The sequence below is a fragment of the Desmodus rotundus genome, chromosome 7 (genome assembly GCF_022682495.2).
Source record: "Desmodus rotundus isolate HL8 chromosome 7, HLdesRot8A.1, whole genome shotgun sequence".
NCBI lineage: Eukaryota > Metazoa > Chordata > Mammalia > Chiroptera > Phyllostomidae > Desmodus > Desmodus rotundus.
In genome coordinates, this window is record NC_071393.1 from 27,365,886 (window position 1) to 27,389,981 (window position 24,096).

At 42.9% G+C, this 24,096-nt stretch overlaps 1 protein-coding gene across 4 annotated transcripts in view; it reads left to right on the forward strand.

The window, feature by feature from the left end:
- Positions 1–24,096, forward strand: part of NTM (neurotrimin) — a 940,923-nt gene that overhangs the window by 900,119 nt on the left and 16,708 nt on the right. For all 4 annotated transcript variants that reach the window (XM_045192915.3, XM_024557294.4, XM_024557295.4 and 1 more), the window contains 2 exons: positions 19,322–19,456; positions 21,369–21,489. In XM_045192915.3, the coding sequence (XP_045048850.1) occupies positions 19,322–19,456; positions 21,369–21,489 (256 nt within the window). The remainder of the gene's footprint in view (positions 1–19,321; positions 19,457–21,368; positions 21,490–24,096) is intronic.

Sequence of the window (24,096 nt, forward strand, 5' to 3'; positions counted from 1 at the left end):
CACCCATATTATGACCTTACCAACCACAGTCAAGCAGGCATTACTTCTGCCAGACCCCGTATTAAGGAAAAATGGTAAATAAATAAAGAGGAGTTAGGTCGTGATGGACCATACAGTAATTTATGCTGAGTTTGGGTTGACAGGGTCAAATGTGTAACCTACCTGATAGCACTATTGCAAAAATAACATAGATAAAATCTGTAAACACATTTTGCACATTAGGAAGTCCAGAGGCTATTTCAGTAGTCCATGAAGAATAAGGTGATAGAGGTAAAAGCAGAGAGAGGAGGCTACATTCAACACATATTTTAGAGGTAGGATGAATAGGACTCAGTGAGAGACTCAGTATTGTGGTCAGGGAGAATAAGTGGTGAGGAAGAATTCCAGAATTTTGGTTCAAGCATTTTGATTAATAAAGGTGTAATTTGTTAACAAGAGAAAAACAAGGAAAATAAAGTTGGCAGGAGAAAACAAAGAATTCCATGTTGGACATATTAAATTTGGGGTACCTATGAGACTTCCAGGTGACTGCTTTAGATAGGACATTGCATATCTGAGTCTGCAGTCTGTGAAAGAGAAATAAGGTGGAGATATAGATATAAATCATTATTGCCATATAACTGGATGTTCAAAACCACTGAATAAAAGACACTAAGTAGGGAAAAGATAATACAGTGAGAAAAGAAGAGAATGTCTAGCACCTGGCTCTGAAGCACCCAATGCATAGAGGTTGGATAAAATAGCAGAAGCTAGTAAAGGGGATTTTGAAAAAATGTCCAGAGAGGCAGGTAGACAGGAGGATATTGCATCACAAAACTGTGGAGAAATCTATGTAAGAGAGTTAGTTGTCAACCGTGTAGATTGCTGCCAAGAAGTCTCTTAAGAAAGTGCTAAAATATGTGCAAAGAATTTGGCACCTTTGCAGTCACTCAGTGACCTTGGTATAAATGGGTTCCAGGGGGAAATGTGGGCAGAAGCCAGATTGGACCGAATGAAGTATAAATATGAGGTGAAGAATTCTAGATAGCACATTTGCACAATAACTTCAAGAAGCTGGGTTGTGAAAAGAGGCTGTGAAATATGGGGTCAGTGGAGAGGAGTGGTGGTAAAGCAGATGTTTAAAAACTCAAAAAAAAAATCCAGGTAGATGGTAACTATGAACTAAGACTGGGATAGCAAACTGATTTTTATCTCTTGAGCAAAGTCAGTTGAGGTGACTGCCCAGATGATGTTTAAACATATATATACACTGTTATGTGTGTGTGTGTGTGTTCCCACACATCTGGAATATATATTCCAGCATCCAGTACCTGATAGAATGAAGTCCTTGAAAAGATGAAAAAGGAAGAAATCTATAGACCAACGGGAGAATTGGCTTTCCGATAGAAGGAGAGAGAGACAGTGTTATGTTGGACAGCTACTATAACACAGGAGTAGAGGTGAAGGAGGTTGGGGGTATTTTCCAATGAGGGATTACAATAATGGGACCTAAAATCTAAGTTTTCTAAAGCTTAGGAGAAATAAGATGATAAGAACAGACTTAGGTTTTTCGATTTGGTCACGACAAAATGAGCGATGCTTCTGGTTTTATTTTGTTTTCTCCCCTCCCTTCAGTGAGGTATAAGACAAGATCATTAGTGGAGGATAGCATGAATGGAGGGAGAGGCTGATGAAGCAGGGAATTGTTTAAAAAAAATGTTGGAGGAAAAAAATGAACTTGGAGAGTGTTTATCACAGAAACACTGTAAATTCCAGAGTAATGATGAGTGCTCATATGAGGTAGGTGACCATGAATATATAGCAAACCCAAACTGCTTGTTTGGGTGATATTCCCAGAGAAGATAAGTATCCAGCTATCTAGAATGGGGTTTCCTCAGGCCAGTGGAACATACAGTTAAAGGTGAAACATCTGGGGGCTATTTTGCAGTGAGAGATTACAATGATGGGTCACAAAAATCTAAGTTTTATCAAAAGGGATATAAAAGTGAAAAAGACTAAAAAGTCAGTGGATTTGAGGCCTCAGTGAAGTAAAACAATCGTTTCCATAAAGTCATGAGCAAGAGTTTTGCAAAGGTAGGAAGTCACAGACAAATAGAGCAAGATGACCTCATCAGTGGTCTAAAATCTAACATGCTCCAGGTGCCACTGTGAGATGGGCTGATGACATGAGCAGGCAGAGAACTCATTGGAGATTAGGAGATCAAGAATGCAAGAATCAAGATTTTGATAGATTATATTTCTGGACAAAAAGTCACTGAGAATGATGGTAGGATTTGGGATGGGGGTGAAGACTCTACACCAGGGACAAAGATGTTTAGTGAATGGGAAGGAACAGCCAAGAGGTCAGTAGAGTGCAGGAATGTGGTAGGGAAGAGGCATGAAATTATTTGGATGCTATAAGTGTCAAAGGTGCAGGGTTTTAAAAAGATGGAGTCTAGAAGATTCATCGGAGAGCAAAGATGCCAACTAACAAAACAAATTAGCAGCCTCCACTTGACACGTCAGACAGGCCGGCAGTGGAATCCGAACTCCCAGACTCAAGATGACAGGGATGGGGAGGCAGGTCTCCAACAAGAGTTGGAGTGTATACGGGAGCATGCGAAGAATGGAGCGAAGAATGCAGGGTCTTGGAGGAAGAGGGAGTGTGGAGAGGGGCAGACGGAAGGTTCTGTGGAACAGTGTGATACAAGACTATGGGAACCAGGAGGCAATTGAAGAGATTTAGGTTTGTACATCAGGGGTCAGTAAACTACAGGCCTTGGGCCAAATCCAGCCTGCTGCCTGTTTTTTTTTTTTGTTTGTTTTTTAATGTCCTGCAAGCTAAGAATGCTCTTTTACATTTTAAATAGCTAATTATCAATTAAAAGAAGAATGATGTTTCATAATGCATTATTAAGATTATGTGAAATTGAGTTTTTTTCATTCATAAGTAAAGTTTCACTGTAATGCAGCCACACTCTCTCATTTACATGTTCTCCACGGCTGCTCTACTGCCACAGTGGCTGAGCTCAGTAGCTGCTACAGAGGCTATTTGTTCTGCAAGGTCTAAAATACCTGCTCCTTTGTCTTTTGCAAAAAAGTTTGCTGGCTCTATTCTAGAGGATTGGTTAGGATGGTCTCTTGGAGAAGACTGGCTATTCAAGCTGGGGTCTTCAAAGCATCATAGGATACTCTAGTGCTGGTCAGGCCAGCTGTTCCCACAGGCTTCATTCATACAAAAGAGTAGTACAGCTGACTGCTCCCAGAGGGGTAACCATGGCTGTGAGCTTTGACAAGAACACAGTCATCATGGGAGCAAGCTTCTCATTTACCTAAGCAATTGGACAACTGCCTTTAGCAAATGTGCGTTCTGCTTGCTTGCTTTGTTTGACGGTAATTTTATCATTTGATTACGCTCTGGCTCTCTCATACTTTCCTTTCCTCACCTCTCTGTTTTATCTACCTACCTATCAATCATCTACCTATCTATCTACTTCTCCTGCTTTTACCAGTTGCTAACTCCATTGGTTCATTCATAAGCTTCTGTGCACTTATCCACCAAACCAAGGAAGGTGCCAGTCAAATCTTCTAATGTGGCAATTAGTCTCCTAAAGTTGAGAATTCCAACAGAAGTAAAGAATAACTTGTGACCCATCAGTCAAGGTTGTTAGTTTTTTTCAATTCAAGGACCAATAACATTTTGGCTGGTGATCAAGTAAAATGTTTCTTCATCCTCTCTCTCGAAAAGGAAAAGAGTTAATAGGCTTCAAGAAGACTAGAGGAGGAAAAGCTAGTGCAGTTTAAGCCTAACAGTTGAGGACATGTCAAGGTAGATGGACATCACACTGTCAGGGGCAGGCAAAGCCCTGGATCCTGAAAAGGAAGGGGGTCAGGGGAGTCAAGTGAGCATAAGTGTGAGGATGCAGACATGTGTTCCATCCTTTTATGTGTTTTAGTTTCAAACCTTTTGAGGCAGGTGATGGAGACTTCCCCAGTATAGCATCGCTCTCTGAGGCCAAGTTCAGCAGAAGCAGCTGTCCCTTGAAACCGCATCCCCACGTGCCAGCTTCCATCCCTCACATAGCACTGTTCATCGGGGTGCTTGTCGTTATTGTTTCTGTTGCAGAGGCCACCCCTTCTTCTGATGAGCCCCATTTTGTGTGGATGGCAGCACTTTTCTCCCTGCCTGTCCTAGGAAGGTAAAGAGCCCAATCACATTCCCTGCAATCATTCCACCACTAATTACATAGAAACAGAGCTGAATCACCAGAGCTGATTCTACCAGGAAAAAATTCAACTGAATTGATGATGACATAAGAAAGCTCTCTGAGACACTACTGATTAGGGCACGCTCTACCCTAACTCATTGGGAGGAAGCAGAGACATTAGCCACAAGAGCTTTCAACCACGGTTATTTGCGGAGATAGCCAAACCTGGCTGTTTTCTTATGCACACCAAGCCTAGCTTGATGAAGGCTTTTTTAATCTCCCTTAGGACATGTGGAATAAAATTCTTTAACCTTAGGTCTCTTTATGTGTCCAGGTTTTATCAGGGAAAAGAAATAAAAAAAATAAATACCTTAAAAGGTAAATATCAGCGATTTGCTTGAACGTCACTAAAGAAGGTTTTAAATAGTTCATTTTGACAGCTAGAGCAGCCACCAAAATTATAATCAGTCAGTTCATTCATTCAGTGTTTGACAATATTTGTTACCTTCTGTGTGTTAAAAACTATAATTGATATTAGAGATGAAAATATAAATTAGTCCCTTCTGTCTTGTAAATCTGAATCCAGTAGGGTAAACATACGTAAAAACATAACAACGCAGCAGACAACTGTAATTGAATAACAATAAAAATTTTAAAAAACCCATAACAACGCAAAGCGATCAGTTTAACACTAGAAAGAAACAAAGGAAAGCTGAGTAGAGAGGAGGTAAGGGTCAAGAAAGGTTCCCCAAAAGGTTCCATCTAAGACTATTTTGAAGAATGTGTAGACATTTGAAAGTAGACGAAGTGCATATTAGATCCTAGATAGAGGAGGAGCAGATATAAAGGCACGAGAAAGGCCTAGAGATGTAGGAACTCTGCTGGTGATCCGTGCGTGTGGGGAGAAAGGAGCTGGTAACAGAAGAATATGGAGGTGCAGACAGCAGCCACCTCAGGAGGGGCCTTCACGTAGCATGTCAGTGAGGAGTGCGGAGCAGTGAAGGGATGCAAGCAGGGGCAGACTGATTTTTATTTTTGGCAATTATTTTGACAAGGATAAAAATAATGAACTGGAGGCAGGGAGAACAGTAAAGAGGGTATTATAAAAATCCAGAGTAGATAATGAGTGCCTGAGTTAAGATAGTTAACAAGGAGAGGGGAGGGGGTGGGGGATGGAAATAAAAATAGTTAATAAAATGTTATATAGAAAACAAAACCAAAAATGCATGCTCTGGTGGAATTCAAATCATTGTCTGACCACTTGAGTAGATGTGTTGTTTAACCTCTCTAAGCCACATCGCTCTAACAGGGTCACTGCATGCAAAACTCGTGGCAGAGCCTCTGGCACACAGAAATGCCCAGTCAATGTAGCCACGATTTAAAACAAAATTTAAAGACTTAGTTAACCATAATAGAGAACAGTAAAAGATAGATTTGAAAACTGTAAAGTCAGGAAAACAACAGGATTTGTTGATTGATTATGAGGACTGAGAGAAAGGGAAGAATCAAAGGTGACTCTTGTTTATTTTAGGGGAATGGGACTTGGCCTTGCCACCAACAGGGGTGAGTGGACACTGGGGTGAGAGCAGGTCTGAGAGGCAAGAAGATGAGATCAGACTGTGGTGTCTGTGAAACCTACACATGAAGCATTAGGTGGGACCTAGAGTTCAGCAGATCTTCCTGGGATGGGGGTGTGGATGATGAGATTACGAGTATAGCTAGTAATTTAAAGTGTAGGGATGGGATTTAGCAGTAGAGATAGACTGGGAGAGCAAGCAGCTGTAGCAGAGGAGTGGACCTGACCCAAGGGCTGAGCCTCCTTCCTCCTATAGTGTGTTCATCGTAACATTTACTGGCCGTCGTGAATGTGCCAATAATTTTTCTGCACATTTGCAAAAATTTTCTCATTTAATTCTCAGACCCAATCTATGAGTAATAAAGCCTCCATTTTTTACCAATGAGGGAACTGAGGCTCAGTAACTTATGCAAGGCTACCTAATTGTTAAGAGAAATAGCCATCTTCAGGATGTAGGAACACCATGCTTGTTCTGGTAAATCATGGTTGTCTCATTTTCATACATTGTGTTTCATCCAGGACCCAGGTGTGCATGCCTACAGTTAGTTTTTGTGTGAAATGAAGAGTGGCAGAAGGAAACAGTAGTAGTATAAGTAATGTAAGAGAAAATCAGCTTTTCCTTTCCATACACTTTTTCTTTTTATAGATTTCACTGTAGTCGAAAATATCGCCTGTATGGAATGCAATGCTTCGAACTGCCGGGTAGCTGGGCCCAATGCACATGTTTCAGGCAGTACAATTGGGTAGAAGTATGATTTGGCAGCAAGTAGCTTTGTTGATGGACAGGGTTTGAGATAAATATTTGTGAAGATTATAATATACTTATATTTAATTTATAATGTTATAACATTGTATATTACAATTTATATATATTGAAAGTTATATATATTCAAAGACTGTAGTCAAATAGGTCGAATACAAAGGTTTTCTGTCATGTCTCCCTTTCTCTCTGGGTCCAAATTTTCCTTCACCAACAGGTTTCCTGATATTCTATGGGTGTTTCCATGCAGTTTTCTTGAGTCATTCTTTTAAACACACTCTCCTACCCCATGTCAATGGCACTTCATGTATGGTATTACTCTTTCTAGTACTAATGGTACTTGGTAGTTTTACCACATGTATGTGTGAATTTCTCATTAGATTATATAAGTATACATTTGACCCCATCCCAGCTTTTCTACTTCTCCTTTCCCACAAGTAGTCATTTTGTGATCGTGTGTTTGCTTGGTGCAGTCATCTGCATATGGAATTCTTCAGGAAAGCTTCATTCTGCTCTGCATCTGAGGATGCTGATGCAAAGTGAAAGCCTTGCTTCCCTCCTCCCTCCATGCACAACAGGCCTCTGGTTGATCAGCCAATGGTTGTGGGTCTCTGGGGGGCACAGGTAAAACAACACATAATCCATTTCTTCCATCCTAAATCTTGGGTGGGGAAAGAACTCCTCTCTTTTAGTGGAAAAAGCTCCTCAGATCTGCATATCCATTCTTCAAAGCAATTGTTTAGAGGTTACTTTACTTCCATTCCATTCACAAAATACTTAATGAAACACCAGAAGGCTATGCTTTACTTCTAGAATTCATGTCCTTTTTCCTGTAACCAGTTGTATTTTGAGGATTTCTTGTTTGTTTTTTCTTTGTAGCACTGGGGGTTGATAGAGATTTGATTCTGCACCATCACTGGGGGATGAACCACAGGAACACAGGAAGGTGGATATTAATCTTTTTGCATTCTAAGCTACTTTTTGACCCCTTTTTAGAAAGATATACAATCTCTCAGTAGGGAAAATGCACACACACACACACCTGTGTATGATGTCATATCCTGAGGTTCAAAAACTCGTGGGGTTAGAATTCTGCACTTCCCAGATTAAGAACTCCTGTTGTTAATATGGCAAGTGTCTTCATGGTTAAACTGTGGACCATACAGACTGCTCTGCTTTCCCAGGGAGTTCAGAGCCAGAGAGTTAAGGTGACTTTTCTACAAGTGGACTTCTGACCTGAGGGTGCACGGGGTGGTGTCAGAACCTTAACCCATTAGCAGCCTCTCAAGCTAAAACAATTTTCTTAAATTATTATGGGCAAAGGATTTCAAAGCAATTAAATTTTTCACATTTCTCAGCACTCAGTATTGGCTTATATCTCTAGAGATGTAGAAAAGAGAAAGCAAGTAGCCAAGATACTGAGGAAATGTGACACTGTGGAGTTCTATATGCACCCCCTATCACTGTCTTTCAGAGTGACTTGCTTGATTTTACAAATCAAAAGCTGATTTCTTTCTTTATTTAAAAAAAATTAGCAGCCATCAGCTGCACTACTGCAAACACCCAGGTTTCCAACATCAAGCTGCAAATTCCAAACATCCAGCTGTTTGCTTTCTGACTTTGATATCCTCACTCGTCAGAGTGGGCCTACATGCAAAACTGAGCCTACAGGCCTCACAAAAAGACACATGGCAGAGGAGCACACAGCTCTCAGGGCCCAGCTGGCTGCTGAAGCCCACCTGCTAAGAAAGCCAGTGTGTCATCCTTACAAGGGAGGTGAGAGGCCTTGGAGACACACAGGGCCTGGCTCAGTGCAGTACAGGGGCTCATTAGCATAGAATTATATTTGGGCTGCAGCTCCTCCTTAATATATTTTTTAAAGATTTTATTTATTTATTTATGTATTTACTTATTTATTTATTTTCAGAGAGGGGAAGGGAGGGAGAAAGAGAGGGAGAGAAACATCAATGTGTGGTTGCTTCTCACATGCCCCCTACTGGGGCCTGGCCTGTAACCCCGGCACGTGCCCTCGACTGGGAATCGAACAGGTGACCCTTTGTCTCAGGCTTCACCGAGCACACCAGCCAGGGCTTATATAATATATTTATTGGCTCCCAACAGCTTTGAAGATTAATTTTTAAACTATCAATTTACATTTCACCTTAAGCAAAGAGACAGTGAACACAGCAGCTGTTTGGGAAACAGGATCTTCTGTGTGCTGCTCATGGTACAGAAGAAGCTGTGAAAAGCTGATGGAGCTGGGGGACAACGGATGATTAGATGCCTAACAGAAAGCAGGGAGACACGAAGAGACACGTGTTGCAGGTATATGTAGAGTCCATATGAAATAGTTGCAAATCTGAGACCTGGAGGTAATTAATAGCATGGAGACATCTCCACACATGAAGCACCCTATGAGTTTAGCTCCTAGCTCACTAACAACTGATACAAACACGTGTAAGGGAAATTCCAGTTATATGATAGAAGCCAACAGTTCAGTCTGTCCCATTCTGCAAAGATGGTACCTATGTTTGATACCAAAAGTAATTTTCTCATCGACTGTTGGAAGCGGTACTTCAGTTCTATAGCAGACAAAAGCAGGTTTGAGCTCTTCAGAACTTTTTTTCTGAAAGAGATCTTGTAAGTTCATTCATTCTTGGAGAAATCACCAGACTATCCTTTCTGTATCCAAAGGAACAGTCAAGGAGAAAAATATATATGAAATATATGTGTATCCTGTGGGGGGCTCTGTGGGCAGAGCCCCTCTGTCCACCACTGATGAGAATAAGTCTACCAAGATATGATCTGCTTGGGGAGGAAAAGTGGCTGATCTCTCAAAGGAGAAAGGCCAGAAGCCTGTTTCTCAATGGGCTTTTATTGGGTTTAATTTGCATAAGAATACAGGTAAAGCTCATCAGTCATTGTCAGGCAGTAAGGATCAAACAATAGGTAACATACAAAGAACTATGAGGGCTTATTCTGAGGCAGGACCAGTCAGCTAAAGGGCCATAAAACTTTGGGGAAACAAACTCATTCTATGCTTGGACCCTTATCGTTTAAATTGAGCGTATTAGCAAAGCAGGTTTCACAGGATTTTATGCATTCTTTCTTAGGCCTGATCACCCGGGAACCCGCCCTTTCCAGCACAGGGCCGCACCCACCTCCAGCATTGTTTCAGGCTTTAGTCAGGCAGGGGAGGTTTGGCAGCCGAGAGATTAGAAGACTTCTTGTAGACAGAATGAGGACTCAGGCTATGTCAAAGCCGAGGGGTGAGGGTCCATCATCCCCCTTTTCTATAGTCCCCCAAGTCCTTCCCTGAGGACCCCTTCATGACCATGACTTAGGTCGTCTCTCCCTTGAGGAATCTTACCCGTCGTTGGCTAACTGGTCATCTGCCCAGGGCCAAGCAGGTTGAAGTAAAAGGGGGCAGAGGCGGCGCCCCCTGCCAGGGAGATAAGTTTTGTCTCCTCCGTGGCTTATTGTCCCAAGGTCTCTTACTCAGTCTTAGCAGTGGGGGGTTACACCTTCTGAAACCAGGCACAGATGCTCCCAACATCATCCTTTTATTTTTCACTTTGCAATTAGAGACATTTCTCAAGCCCTCAGCAGGTCTCACATGGGCTATGCACCTATACAGACTTTTTTTTTAACGAAATCATCCTGAGATATTATATCCCTTGTAAATCAAATCCTACTTTAAGTGAAGAGAGTTGAGCTTTCTAGGTAAAGGATCTGTGATGGATCCTTTATTAACTTTATTATTATGAAACCCCTACTAGAAAAGCAGAGATCTGATTATTCTTTCATTTCTGCATTAAGATCTTCTTGTATCCAGTATCTTGTATGTTAAAATGCTCTCAAACTGAGTCATGGTATCCGTAAAATCAATGGTTATGACAACTACCATTTACTGAGAGCTTGCTATGTTCTGAGTACTTTACACATATTTACTTATTTAATACTCACATTAACCCTACAAAGTCATCTTATTTCCCCCATCGAACAGAAGAGGAATCTGAAGCCTGGGGAGGGGAACTGTCGGATGGTAAATGCTGTGGGGCTCAGTGTGAGGGCCTCAGAAGCCAGCATGCCCCAGGGTGCAGCTGCAGACAACCACACCGACAGCTGGTGCTTTCCAGCTTAACATCAGACCCTCAGAAGGTATTCCATGTTGATGCCATGTTGGGAAATGCTCTTTAACTTTGATGGTCTTACCTGTTACAGCGGATACTGCGCTCTGGTTTTTGTGTGCAGCCCAGCTGTCCCCAGCCCGATCCTGCTGCATAAGGCTAGCATCCACGCAGGTGCACACGGCTCTTAGGGCCCCTCTGCAGGCCTGTAGACCGCAGCTTTCCCTCCGTTTCCTCTGCTCAGTTCTCGCAGTACCTACCATGCGCTCAAATACAGATCTTCTCCTGTTCCTCCCCTTGTCCCCTCAGTGAAGCGCCTCACCTTGGCCTGCACAGGCAGAGTGAGAATGGGGCCCTGCTCTAAACAGCTGTTGGCCAGGCGCACAGTTCCCGGTGGCCCGGGATGAGGAAGGAATTCTTCAGAATAACTGGCAGGTGTGCAGGCAGGGGCTCATAGCGGCACTGCTTACCTCGAACATCTTTCAGAAACAACATCTCCTGTAGTTTCTGGCTCTAACCAGTATTTTCACCAGACAACAAAACCAGTTCCTCTGGCTTTGCAGGGGTTGGTGTTTAGAAACAGTAACTAAACTTCTACCACGTGGTTCTTGGATTGTTCCTGTGCACCATCTTTCCAGCATCTGAAAAAACCATGTCTTTCGCCATCAAAACACAAAATCTTCTGTGCTGCTCAGCTCAAGACAAAGGCACCTGGAGGGACCACAGCTGACCTGTCCTGTAAACAGCTGTCCCTGGAGCCCAGTCTGAGTTTAACAAGAACATCTGATGAAATCAAGTGGCGAGAAGACTAGTCTAGTAATAAACTAGTCACAATATTTGAACTAAATTTTAAAAATAATTCATTCCAACTCTGAAATTCTGGGATTCTATGTTCTGTATTTTTTTTTTTTTTTTTTTAGTTTCTGAGGTCCAATGATTTTTATATCAGCTGGTGTAAATGGCGTAAAAATATTAAACATGGAGACAGCTGTGTCTTCTCCTCTCCAATAGCGACAGCTGTTCTCCTGACAAGCTTATTCTTGGGTGCGATAAAAATGCTAATTGTTGCTATTATTATTTTCAGTTGTACAGGCTGTTAATGTCCAATCTATGAACTCAGGAACTTGGGGTTTTCTTTTCCAAAGGAGTATAACAGGACAGTTTTGTCCATTACTGAGGGTAGCTGTGAGCTCAGCCCACTGGGCAACATGGAACTCCTTTGCGGGCTGGAAGGCAGGTGAAATCCCGTTTCCAGCTTGCTTCATTTCACGGCTTGAGTCGTCAAATTCCACTTAATGAAATAGCTGTGCTTCTGAAAAGTTGGCTGTAGAACAAATTCTGCTAAATACATCACACTTCTTCATTGATCTTCATTTTTAAATTAAGGATGCATTCCCCAAGGGAAATAATTGGCCCCAAGACTAGTATAAATTATACTCAGCACTCAATAAACCTTTTAAAATCACATATTTAAAGAAAATCTGTTCTGTAAGAACATTAACAGTGATGGTATTTTTTAACATCAGGAAATACAAATATGGCACTAAGGCTAAGTTACCAGAAGCGGCACTGTCGTGGGAATAGGGCCACATGGGCATCAGGTGAGCAGCGTGGAGTCCGTGAACCTTTTTATCAATTGAGTAATTCTGAATCTATCAGTTTATTAGTAAGAATTTAACATATTTCAAATCATGTAAACTATTTCCCTAGGTGTTGTAAGAGGCAGGATGTTCAGGACGCAGTCCCTGCTGTCACAGAGTTCCAACTGCAGTGGAGAACAAGACCAGTGACTAGACCAAGAGCAGCCAGGAGGAAATGCTGTTAGAACTGGAGGAGCTGTGGACTGGATGTCAAGAGAGCTGGGGCACTCTGGCTCTAAACCTATGTGGACTCCTCTGAACTGTGGGTCCCCACACGAAATATCCAGGGATTTAACAAAATAACTAATTCCCTAGCTTGACTATAGAATTTCCTGGTAAAATTATTAAAACTCTTCACCCCAGAGCATTCTGATTTACTAGGTATGGTGAGATCTAGAAATCTATGTTTAAATAACTATTCTAGAGAATCCTCCTGAACCGCATTCTGTCCTAGCATAACAACTATGTGTTATACAACCATTAATGACCCTTCAAGCTATTTAGTTTAATTTCTTATGATCTTAAAGACCAGATGAATGCTAGGTGAACTGCACAGACTCTACATTCAGAACAGCCATAGGCACTGAAATTTAGCAGATTGACGGGAGTATATTAGTTTCCTAGGGTCCCACAGCAAAGTAACACAAATGAGGTGGTTTAAGCAACAGAAATGTGTTGTCTCACAGTTCTGAAAGCCTGAAGTCCAAATTCAAGGTGCCAGCTGGTCCATGTTCTGTCTGAGAGCTAGAGTAGGAATCTTACTTTCTCTCTTGGAGCTTCCATGTTTACCAGCCACCCCCTGGCTTTCCTTGGTTTGAAGGGGCATTGCTTCAGTCACATGGCTGACTTTCCCTGTGAGTCTTCACAGCATCTTCCCTCCATACCTGTCTCTGTGTGTCCAAATCTCTCCTTTTTATAAGGACACCAGTCATATCGGATTAAGGCTCACACTAGTCTTTCATTTTAATTTGATTATCGTTGTAGAGACCCTGTTTTCAAATAAGGTCCCCTTATGAGGTGCTGATGGTTAGGTTCTCAGTATATGTTTTTTGGGGGGATATAATTCAACTAATAACAGGGAGTTTTCATGGAAGAATAAGAACTTGAAAAGTAGGTAGACTTTGCTTAGGATGACAAAAAGAGCATAGTTTTTTAAGTGATACAGTCAGTTTGTTGAAAAGGAATTATCACGTTTGTCCAAGATGAAAAATAGAATGGCCTGGCTTAAGAACTGTGGTAGGGCACCGCTGATGGGACTGCAGAGTGGTACAGCCACTATGGAAAATAGTATGGAGGTTCCTCACAAAATTTAAAATAGAACCACCATATGACTGCACTCCACTTCTCGGCATCTATCCAAATAAAATGAAAACACTAATTCAGAAAGATATACATGCCTTTGTGTTTATTGCAGCATTATTTACAACACCCAAGTTATAGAAGCAGCCTACCTGTCTAAGCGTCCATGGGTAGACGAATGGATAAAGACATGAGATGTGCGTGTGTGTGTGTGTGTGTGTGTACAATTGAGACTCAGCCATAAAAATGAATTAAATCTTTCCATTTGCAACAACATAGATGGACCTACAGGAAATGAGTCAGAGAAAGAAAAACACCATGTGATCTCACTTACAATGTGGAACCTAAAAAATGAAACAAACAAACAAAATAGAAACAAACATCGAGAACAAACTGATGGTTGCTAGAGGGGCAGGGGAGGGGAAGGGAAGAACACAAAAGGCAAAGAAGTATGAGAGTAACAAATTTCCAGTTATAAACTTGTAAGTCATGGGGGTGTGGTGGACAGCATAGGGAATATAGTCAGTCATATGGTAAAACTCTGGATGGTGTCAGGTGGGTCCTAGACATTATGTGATCCTTTCATTAGGTATATAAATGTTGTGCACCTAAAATTAATATAATATTGTTTATTAACTATATTTTAGTAAAACAAATTTAAAAATAAAACAAGCAAAATAGCAGCTCTATTTTTTACAGAGAGCTGTAGAAGTGCTGTTGGTGACAACAGTGATCATAGTGGCTAACACCTATAAAACCTGACCCGTGTGCCTTTTACTGTGCATGCCTCCGTTCTCAAAGCAACCCTACAGGAGGGTCGTGTCACTGTGAGTTGTAAGCATGAGGACGTGGTGGCACAGAGGGGTTACCACATCATGAAAGATGAAGGCAGAGGAGGGGGTGTGTCTGATCCCAACCTGCCTTTTACTGAGATGATCACGGCACAAATGTGAGTTAAACTTGGGTGAGTGCATTGGGGTTACTCTGTGAAGGGAGTGGATAAGGATGTGGAGTCTGTGTTCGATGTTACAGAAAACAGACTCACTTCTAGTGTCTGAAAAGGTGTAACACGATGAAGGGTAATTTTAGGGAACGAGTGTGTCATTTCTACCCAAGGATATATTTTCTTTAGAAAAGATTTATAAAGAAGAAGCTATTGACCATGAAGAGTTTCTTTTCATACAGTAAAATCTTTTTTTATAACACCATACAGGTTTTATCAAGTGATTTGCCTCTTTCCCACTGGTACCTCTTAACCAAGAATTTCCTGTATCACTTTAAAAAGGATGTTCTGGTGATTTTTTTTTCAATATTCTTTGTAGATTTTCCTAAAGGTGATAAAGCATTGATCATTTCACAGCCAGAGCACAGATGATATTAAAGGAAACCTTTCCTCGAATTATTAATTCTATACATTCAGATTCCAGTTTAGTATTTTTTTGCTTTCTTGTTTATTTGTTTGTCTTAGGCAACACCTACAGGAACCTCATTTCTGCTGGTTCAAAGTTTAATCTGTTATGTACATACTGATTGTCTTTCTCCTTGGTTTTATCACCTATGCTTTTAGTAGAGAAAAAAAGTATGTAAGGAGAAAGGTGAAAATAATGGCAAGGAAAGCTAAAACATATCAAGCGTTTTACTGTATACAAATTGCTTGTCACATGCCTTACCCAACTGAATCAGAGTGCGCATAGAATTGGTGAGTAGTGAAGTCATTATGGTTTTTCTATGATTCTGCATTTGGTCTGGGGAACACAGGGTATTAAAATTGAGGCCTCGTTGTTTCTTGCAGGATGACCTAAGAGTGAAACCCCTCCCTCTGGTGTTAAAGTCTGGATCGGTGGAGAACTCATGCTTCCCCCAAATCTTAAGCTCTCTTACTTCTTCCCCGACATAATGTGCCCTGATACGAATAAATAAAATTACACATCTTCACATAAAACTTGGCAACTTCTTGATTGCGATTACCCTGATATGTGTGAACTTGCCTTTTAGTCTGTGACTGTCATACCCCTCCTTGCTTCTTCTCCACCTGGCTATCCTTAGAACAGACTCATTTAAGCGGGGGGCCTATAAACCTTACTGTGGTCACACAAGAACGTCTTTGGATGGTGGAATTGGTCTGGATGTTCAGTCTCCAGGTGGAGAGAAGAACGGGGACCCAGGGAAACCTGTGGACTTCTGTCTCCTTGCTTTGATGGTGCACTGCATAGCCTTCCGGGACACCCAAGGTCCTCCCAGTCAGTGCTCAGATGCTGGAGCTCTGTCCAGAAACAGCTGTCCAGAACTAATTTATTTCCTGATGCTACGGCACTGTTAATTTATAAATTACACTGGTAATTCAAGCTATTATTAATTTCAGATGGTGTAGGGCAAGCCTAATTAAAATATGACATCAATTGCCACACATATGTATCAAGGACTACCATTTAAAATTAATGGGGATATTAAGTGTGACACTGGTCTCCGCGATGCTTTGCACAGTAATTATAGCATTCTAGCAGGGAGAGATCTGACAAATGTAGGCTTGAATCTGGTAGCAAATAAACAACAACAAGATAAAAGGAATCAGAAATTCTTTTTTTAAGATTTTACTTATTTATTTTTAGAGAGAGGGAAAGGGAGGGAGACAGAGGAGAAGAGAAACATCAATATGAGAGAGAGCATTGATTGGTCACCTCCTGTTCGTGCCCTGATTGGAACCAAACCCACAACCCCGGCATGTGCCCTGACCGGGGATCAAACCAGTGACCTTTTGGTTTGCAGGAAGACGTCCAACCAACTAAGTCACACTGGTCAGGGCATGAATCACCAATTCTTTATTTAAACCCTTTCTTTTGATTTTCTTCCTCTTTCCTCAAGTCAAGTTTAGTACTTCTTTCCCTAAAGGTGCTCTGAAAACAATAAAAAAAGGCAACTATGACAATTAGAAGTTTCTTACTGATTATGATTATGAGTTTCTTTGACTTAATGTTGATTGTCTTCTCCACACCCTCGAATTTTTGGCCCTGTTTTCTACTAATGGGCATGTTCCTGATCCTTCCTGTCAATTTATAACTGTTGCTTCAGCAGATGTAGGCTATTCTTCTGCTCTTCTGGGGGCGGTAGAGTCCCTGGGCATGTGTTCTGTGGGTTTCGTATGGTGTGGCAGAGTGTGAGGAAATGCCCAGTTTGGGCTTATTGTTGGTTGGAAGCACAGAGTCGCCACGTCCAAGGAGTGGTGACCGAGTTGGCAGGTAGTGGCCCTTTTTTACAAGCCAGTTGTTTGGTTATTGTTGTCATTGTTACTGCTACTGTTCTTATCTAGACAAAAATGGTGATCTTGACACTGAGGCAGGAGACAGCACAGGAAGAACTCTGAGAGTGCAGTACTGTTACCGGCCCACGTCTAGCATCCTGGTTGCCAGGAAACGCCTTGTACCAATTAGGTAGATTAAATAGTAAACTGAGGCAGGAAGGAGACATGTCTCACATGCTAACTCAGCAGTTCTGAGCCTGGTCTTATAATATTGCCAGGTATTCCAATATCACAAGAAACACTATGTTAGTAAGAAAGAAGAAGGGAAGTCCTTGAAATTCTGTGTAGCATTTCCACCATCTGGGAAAGAAAGCCTTGAAACTGTGCTTTCATCCCAAGGCCTGGAATGCAGGAGAAGGTCCACGGTGCCCAAAGAAGAAGCCCATAAAACAACTTTGGTTAATTGTCTACCTCTGGTCACTATCTGTTTTACAAAGGAGTCCCTGATGCTTACAGAAAGAGCCCATAAATAACTTTGGAAAGTGCCCCAATTTTAATTAACTACCTCCTGTCACGTATTTGTTATACAACAAGATAAACAAATGGAGTCTGGAGCAAGATAAGGATTCGGACTAACAGACCCCCACACATACCTGAGTTTGGGTAGTCACATTCCCCCAGGAAAGCTGGCACCACATTTACCCATTAATCAATATGTAACTTTTTTCTCCTATCCCACCAACTATGTGAGTCCTCAGAACAAAGGACTCACTCTCCCTCTCTCTCGGGGGCTTGGGGCGGTCTTGGTGCGCTTGGCTCTTGGGTCACTGGGCCTCTGGCCACCCGGCCTCAGGCTGCCCAGGGGCTTGCCACCCTGGTCTTCTGCCGCTCTTACTTTGGCCACCCTGCTTTGCCCTGAAACTTTGCCTTTCACCCCCCCACCACCCCCACACTACCCAGTCCCATTCTCTTCCATGGGAACGGGTTACTAATAAACTGATTACACGCTAATAATTTGCTAACTTGTAATTCTTTACATGAGTCAGCAAGAAGAACCAGGTCTCTCCTGTCAACAATGTCACATAACAAATACAACTGTAACTTACGTACGCATATATCATTCTTTGCATTTTATCAGTTTATTCCTGTTGTTACTTTCAGGCTTTGGAACAGCAGATACATGTGGCATTATGGAGCAGTTCTATCACCTGGAGAGAATGCTCCTTTCTTCCCTTTCCTACTGCTGTGGAACCACTCACGTTGATATAGCTTCACTCCCCCTGAGTCTGTACGTCCAGGCAGGTTACAGGAATACCACCTAAAGCTCCAGTGTGCAGCACACGAAAGTTTTCAGTGTGCTTTCATGTACAATACATATAGTTTTCATTTGTCCTTCCAAACAACCCTCTGAAGCATTAGGATTGGATGTATATTATGCCTGGGAAAATGTCTGTCAGTCTAGCTCAACTACTGGCAGTCTCAACTAATGCTTGCTGCCCCATAATATTAATAAAACCCCCTTTTACTCTTAAAAATATCCCAGTTTACATGAAAAATGTATCATCACGTTGATTACTTCATTTAACAGAGGAGGCAGGACACTTTCCTGGGATGGAGAGATTGCTTCTGTTCTCCACTGTCTTTCCACATGGAGGCTGGAGCTCAGGCTACCTGTGGGAGAAAACCAAGAAACCCATCTCCTGACCTTCAACGGCATGGTCTTTTCATAATCCAGTCCTCATGGCCAGACCTCAGATGGGAAGTCTAGTAGGTAGAGGGTTGTTATTATTCTCCACAATTTTTAAATACAGCAGCTGGTTCTGGGGAAAATGAAGTGACGGAGTAGGATATATATCTGTGTCTTCCTGTTCTTTCCTTTCCGCCAGGTTTGCGATTAGAGTGTGCATCCCTGTTTCTGGTTTGTCTTCAGGATCCCAAGAGCTCTAACAGATCGAAATTTAGAAAATTGAGTTTTGCTTGTCAATTGAGGAATGCAAATGCATTTTATTAATGCTTTCACTGCCTTTTGTGACGTACGTGTGTGCCTATAACTGTCACTGTGGTATTTTTCACTGATTTATGGCCTGGAATGCAGTCGTTAGCTTTACACTTCAAGGCTCAGTCTACATGACACCTGGGTCAGAAGGAATTAATGTATACCTGAGGGGTCTAGCTCAGGCCCCAGAGCCTGACTGCTTGGTAAGGTCTGGTCAGTGTAAATGTCACAATTATGAATCACTTATGGGGATCAGTGATTCTCTAGGCATTTTGTTTGGTCCAGGTAGGAACACAAGCATCCCAGCTCATCTATGGGGGACTAAAGAAGTGGTGGTGGTGGAGGTGGTAGAAGAGAGGGGAGGTGTGAATCCACATAGTTCCTAAGAATCTGAACTTAGACGTGGCAGACATAACCAGGGTACATTTTGTTTTCTAAGAGAACCCTTTTGGTGTTTTCTTGTTTCTTTCTATTTTATGGCACCTCCTCCTGCAGCAGTGGGCTTTGTGAGCGAAGATGAGTACTTGGAAATCCAGGGCATCACAAGAGAGCAGTCTGGGGACTACGAGTGCAGCGCCTCCAATGACGTGGCCGCACCGGTGGTGCGGAGGGTAAAGGTCACCGTGAACTGTAAGTGGCGTCGCGACCCCTGCCCAGTGTGGACATGCGGCTGGCTGCTGTCATGGCCACAGAAAGGAGCTGGATCACAGGCGGAATGCTGACTCAGGATGGGAAGTCTTGTGGCCCCTTGTTCACTGTCCGCTCTGAAGAGCAACAACTCCAAACTATTAAAAAAAGAAAGTATAGCTGAATGTAATTTACTATAATCCCAAACTCGACTTTCTTCCCAGAAGATCATTAAATGGCCTTTGATGCACAATTTACATAAACGTGTCTTTAAATCCCAGTGTTTCCCTTACTTTGCTTGTGATGCCCCTAAGCTTCTCACTCTCTAGTTCAGTAATCTCCATAATGGGGAGCTCAATGTTTGTGAAGGAAATATTACAATTTCTATTTATGGCATATGTATCTTATCTTTTCACAATTATACATGTTGATGTGCCTATATATTCACACTTTATATATAAATAAACATACACATGTTAGGGAGTGTATCTCAAAACCTGATTTTGACTAATAGAGCTACAGAGTCTAAAAAGTTTAAGAGGCCACCACTCCAGGTCACTCATCCTCCTTTGTCAATCATCCGGATCCCCTCTGGCATTGAGACTCCTCAGCTTCCGCACCTCTCTCTCACCCTTCCCCCACTCGATTCCTCACCGTGTTCACTGGCTCCACCCTTTATGCCATTCTGAAGGTTTTGTCTGTGGTGCCCATTTGAGTAAGTCTTATGACAGAATAGAGCCCAGGAACTAAACCAACAAACAAGAAGCCCTTCTTCAAAAGCTGGGTGGGTGGATGTAGAGGAAGAATATTCTGTAGTTTCTTTACTCTAACATTTTGGTTTCTATTGCAATCTGAACCCAATTAATAAAAAGAACCTTAAGAAGCAAGAAAATAGGTGTAACAATGCTACCACATTTTGTGCTGTACCACAGTTTTTTTAAAGGGACTCAAATGACTCACATTTCATAAAGACTAACCTAAGGAGTAAGGAAATGTAAACAAAGGGAAAACATATTTTTTAAAAATATGTGCAACCCAGGAATAAGTCAGCATGTGAATATATACCACAGGTGGTTAGCAGTGGATATAGTGCTTGGTTTTGAGTTGTCAAACAGAAGAGAGAAAACATCATCTGTTTTAAGGTTTATATCTGTTAAGACCGAAGCCAACTAGCTGCTTGGTGGAAACACTGCTTCTCCTCGTTCTGAGACCTGGAGAATTTTATCTTTAGGGTCTCCACAAGTAGAGCACATTGAAATATAGTCAACAACACTGCATACAATATTTCTGTGTTAAGTAGAATAGCAAGTTGGTCGTGGCTGCTTTTCATAATGCACTTCAGTGCAAACCGCTGGAGTTGTCAAGCATTAGGTGAAAACTTCAAATGCATGTAAGCTGAGTATATAGGTCTAGTTGGGCCTGGCTTGATTCAGGCATCCCTTTTAAGACATCTGGAAGAATGTTGGATCTGTATATCCTTCAGGCAATTCTCCACGAATATTATTTCTTGCAACTGAGCTTTTGATGGGAATTGAATAGTATGTATACTTTGGCAAGAACCTGGTTTGCAGAAATTCTATAAGGCTGATTAAAAGTGCTGTCAACCCATGGAGTGTAGGGTCGATGGGTTGACATCATCCTATGAAAGTTAAAAAGTTGAAACAGGAAATGGCCCTGAATACCTGGTCATTCCACCTTTGCTCAGAAGAGAACAGAAGCATTGCATTCTAGGGAGAGCAGGTTTTTCCTCAGAACTACCTCGAGTGGTTTCACTCTGCAGCACAATTTGTACAGCGATTTGTCAGCTCAGGTAAGCGAGGTAGACCAGAGAGTAAAGAACACCATCAGCGAGTGGAGCAGCAGGTCTCATTTCAGAATGCATTTTCAAATGCTACAGGACGTCTTCTCTCTGCAGATCCACCATACATTTCAGAAGCTAAGGGTACAGGCGTCCCCGTGGGACAAAAGGGGACACTGCAGTGTGAAGCCTCAGCAGTTCCCTCAGCAGAATTCCAGTGGTACAAGGATGACAAAAGGTAAAGATCCCTTCCCTCTACCATCCCTCCCCCACACCCACAGAAGGAGACATCTCTGCCAAGTTCCTGATTCCACGTGCTTACAAATGAATCCCTATAAAATTCTCTCCAAATTGCTCCTACCTGTAAGGGGGAAACAATATACCAACAAGTCTTTTCTTAATATTAATGAATTGTAGCAATGCTTTCAATGTTGCCATTCAGAATCAGCACTCACCAAGTACCAGGCCCGAAAGAAATCATCTTTCTAGGAAAGCAAAATCTCATGGGAAAAGCCACCAGAGCACTGTAAGGCCTGTGGATTTTTTATAGGCCAAGACAATATGTTCTGCCTGAAGCTACTGTTAACACATTCTCAGGCTTGCACTGCGTGTTAGGAATGCTCAGGGGGCACTGGGAATGGCTCGGAAGTCAGCGGTAGCTCCAGGTCTCAGTTCAGTTACAGACACCATCAGTGTTGGTTCATGAGTCCATGACCCTAGTTAGCCTCCCTTTGTACCCAGGTTGTTCTTACACTGCAGAAAAAGAGACAGGGGACTCTCCCCTTCCCTCCCATAGCTGCAGCCGTCATCGGGGTACTTGTTGTGATCCAGGACCACTGGCACTGCCAGGAGCTTTCAGATCGCATGTCAGCACCGGGTTCAGCCACTGGGCACGGCCAGGCACCGTGATCACCACTACTAGAAATAGCTATTTTAAGATGGACGAACAACCAATAAATGTGTCCATATTCAAAACACTTCTATAAAAACGCGGAGAGGATGGTGCAAAAACACCCTGAGGTGTGTGTAGGTGATGAAGGAGGACGGAGGAAGGAGGCTGAGAAAGAGACACAACAGGCAGGGTGATGGCAGGAAGGAGAGCAGTGTGCGTGACTCCAGGCCCGGAGGGACCCCACTGTGGCCCACAGACGCGGACCATCTGCAGGGGGCATGGGCTTCTTTCCTTGGGAGGTCAGTCAGACGCCAAAAGCTCTTCTGGGCTCTGAGTCAATCATTAACTTTTGTTTAGGGCCACGTCACTTAGTGGTAAGATTCACGATACCTTATCATAACCGTTTCAAAGAGAGCCAGTGTGTTTCTCTCGGTGAGCACAAATGTCGGCAGCTTCTTACTGCGCTGCACTGAATTCACTTAGCCCGTTTTGTGGATGGAAGGCCTGAAGCAGAAGGAGGAGAAAAAACGCATAAAGAGGTAAGAAGAAATAGCTGACTTTCCCTGTTTGTCCAAGAATTCAGAATCGAGCAGAAGGAGTAATGTTTTCTCAGTAAATAAACATGGCTGTCTTTCTTAGAAGTCTTGCTGCACTTGTCCCTCCCTCCCTCTTCTTGAACGACCTTCTATACGAATGTCTAGTATCAGAGAAAAAAAACATGGAGCACAGGGTCGGTTCCTGACCTTCCATTGTCCAGTTGTTCACGAAAACTAATCAGCTGCATTCTGTTTCTCTAACTTTTTACGGAAGAAAAATACAAGTAAAGTGTATGGGGAAGCAGGATCTTAAAACATGCGGAGGAAAGTAGAGGCAGCTGTAGGCAGAAACGGTTCTCGGAGCGGGCTTCGGCTGGCCGGCTGGCCAGCTGGCCGGGTTGGCGGCTGCAGTCTGCACCAGCACTTACCCGGGGCAGTCCGTCAGACAGCGTCGCCTCGGAGGGTCCTCGGAGGCCCCCGGCTCAGGCCACTTGGATTCTTCCTTTGTCTGAGTTCTTCGCATGGCAGCTTTTTCTCTCTCCTTTAACCGATTCTGGCCCGTTTTCCACTTGCGGCTCCTCTCATTTCCAGTGTTCTCCCAGGGAATGGAGACGTCTGTGCTCCTGGCACCCAGTTTAACGAGAACGTGCGGTTTGTGGGCCTTGTCACTGCCTCTCCGTGCCAGGCCGCTGGGGCTGCCGGAGCCCCTCCAGGCAGGTCTCTGGGGGCAGGCGCATTACACCCGCTGCGGGGAGATCAGCTGTAACCTGGCTCACGGTTGCAGAGAGACGAGTGGACTTCAGAGGCCAGACAGAGGACTCTGTGTGATGCGGGGAGCGGTGTTCTTGCATGTTGGGGCGAAAGTCTCTGTGACTACAGAGAAGCCCCCCGTCATTGCACGGCGCAGCGTGAGAGACGTCAGTCAAAGAGGAAGAATGGAATGCTGTAGTTAATAAGGGCGACCAGCGCATGAGGACACAAGCCAATGAAAAGCCGACAGGTTCATTAAGAGACTGAAGCCTGGTAGCAGTGTGGGATGGGAAATGTGTGACCACACAGGGAAAAGGAGCGTGTGTCATTGCAGAAGCTGCAAAGTGGTGCAAAATGCTGCTGGCACTTTTTTTTTTTTCAGTTTTTTGTTTTGTTTTGTTTTGTTTTGTTTTTGCTCAAGACATTTCAGAGCTGTCAAGTACGAACCTGTTTGGCTAAGGGTCTCTCCCCACTACAGGGCGGGAATCTAATTCACAGCTTGGTGTTGTATGAAGCCTGCCCCAGCCCAGGAATGGCATCAAGATGGCAAATGGGATCAATAAGCTGGAGAGGCTCTCAGAGCCTCCGGATGGGTGGGCTGTGGGGCCGTCTTTGGACAGTACCCCCTAGAGGATCAATGCCTACATAACAAGCTGGAAATGTAACT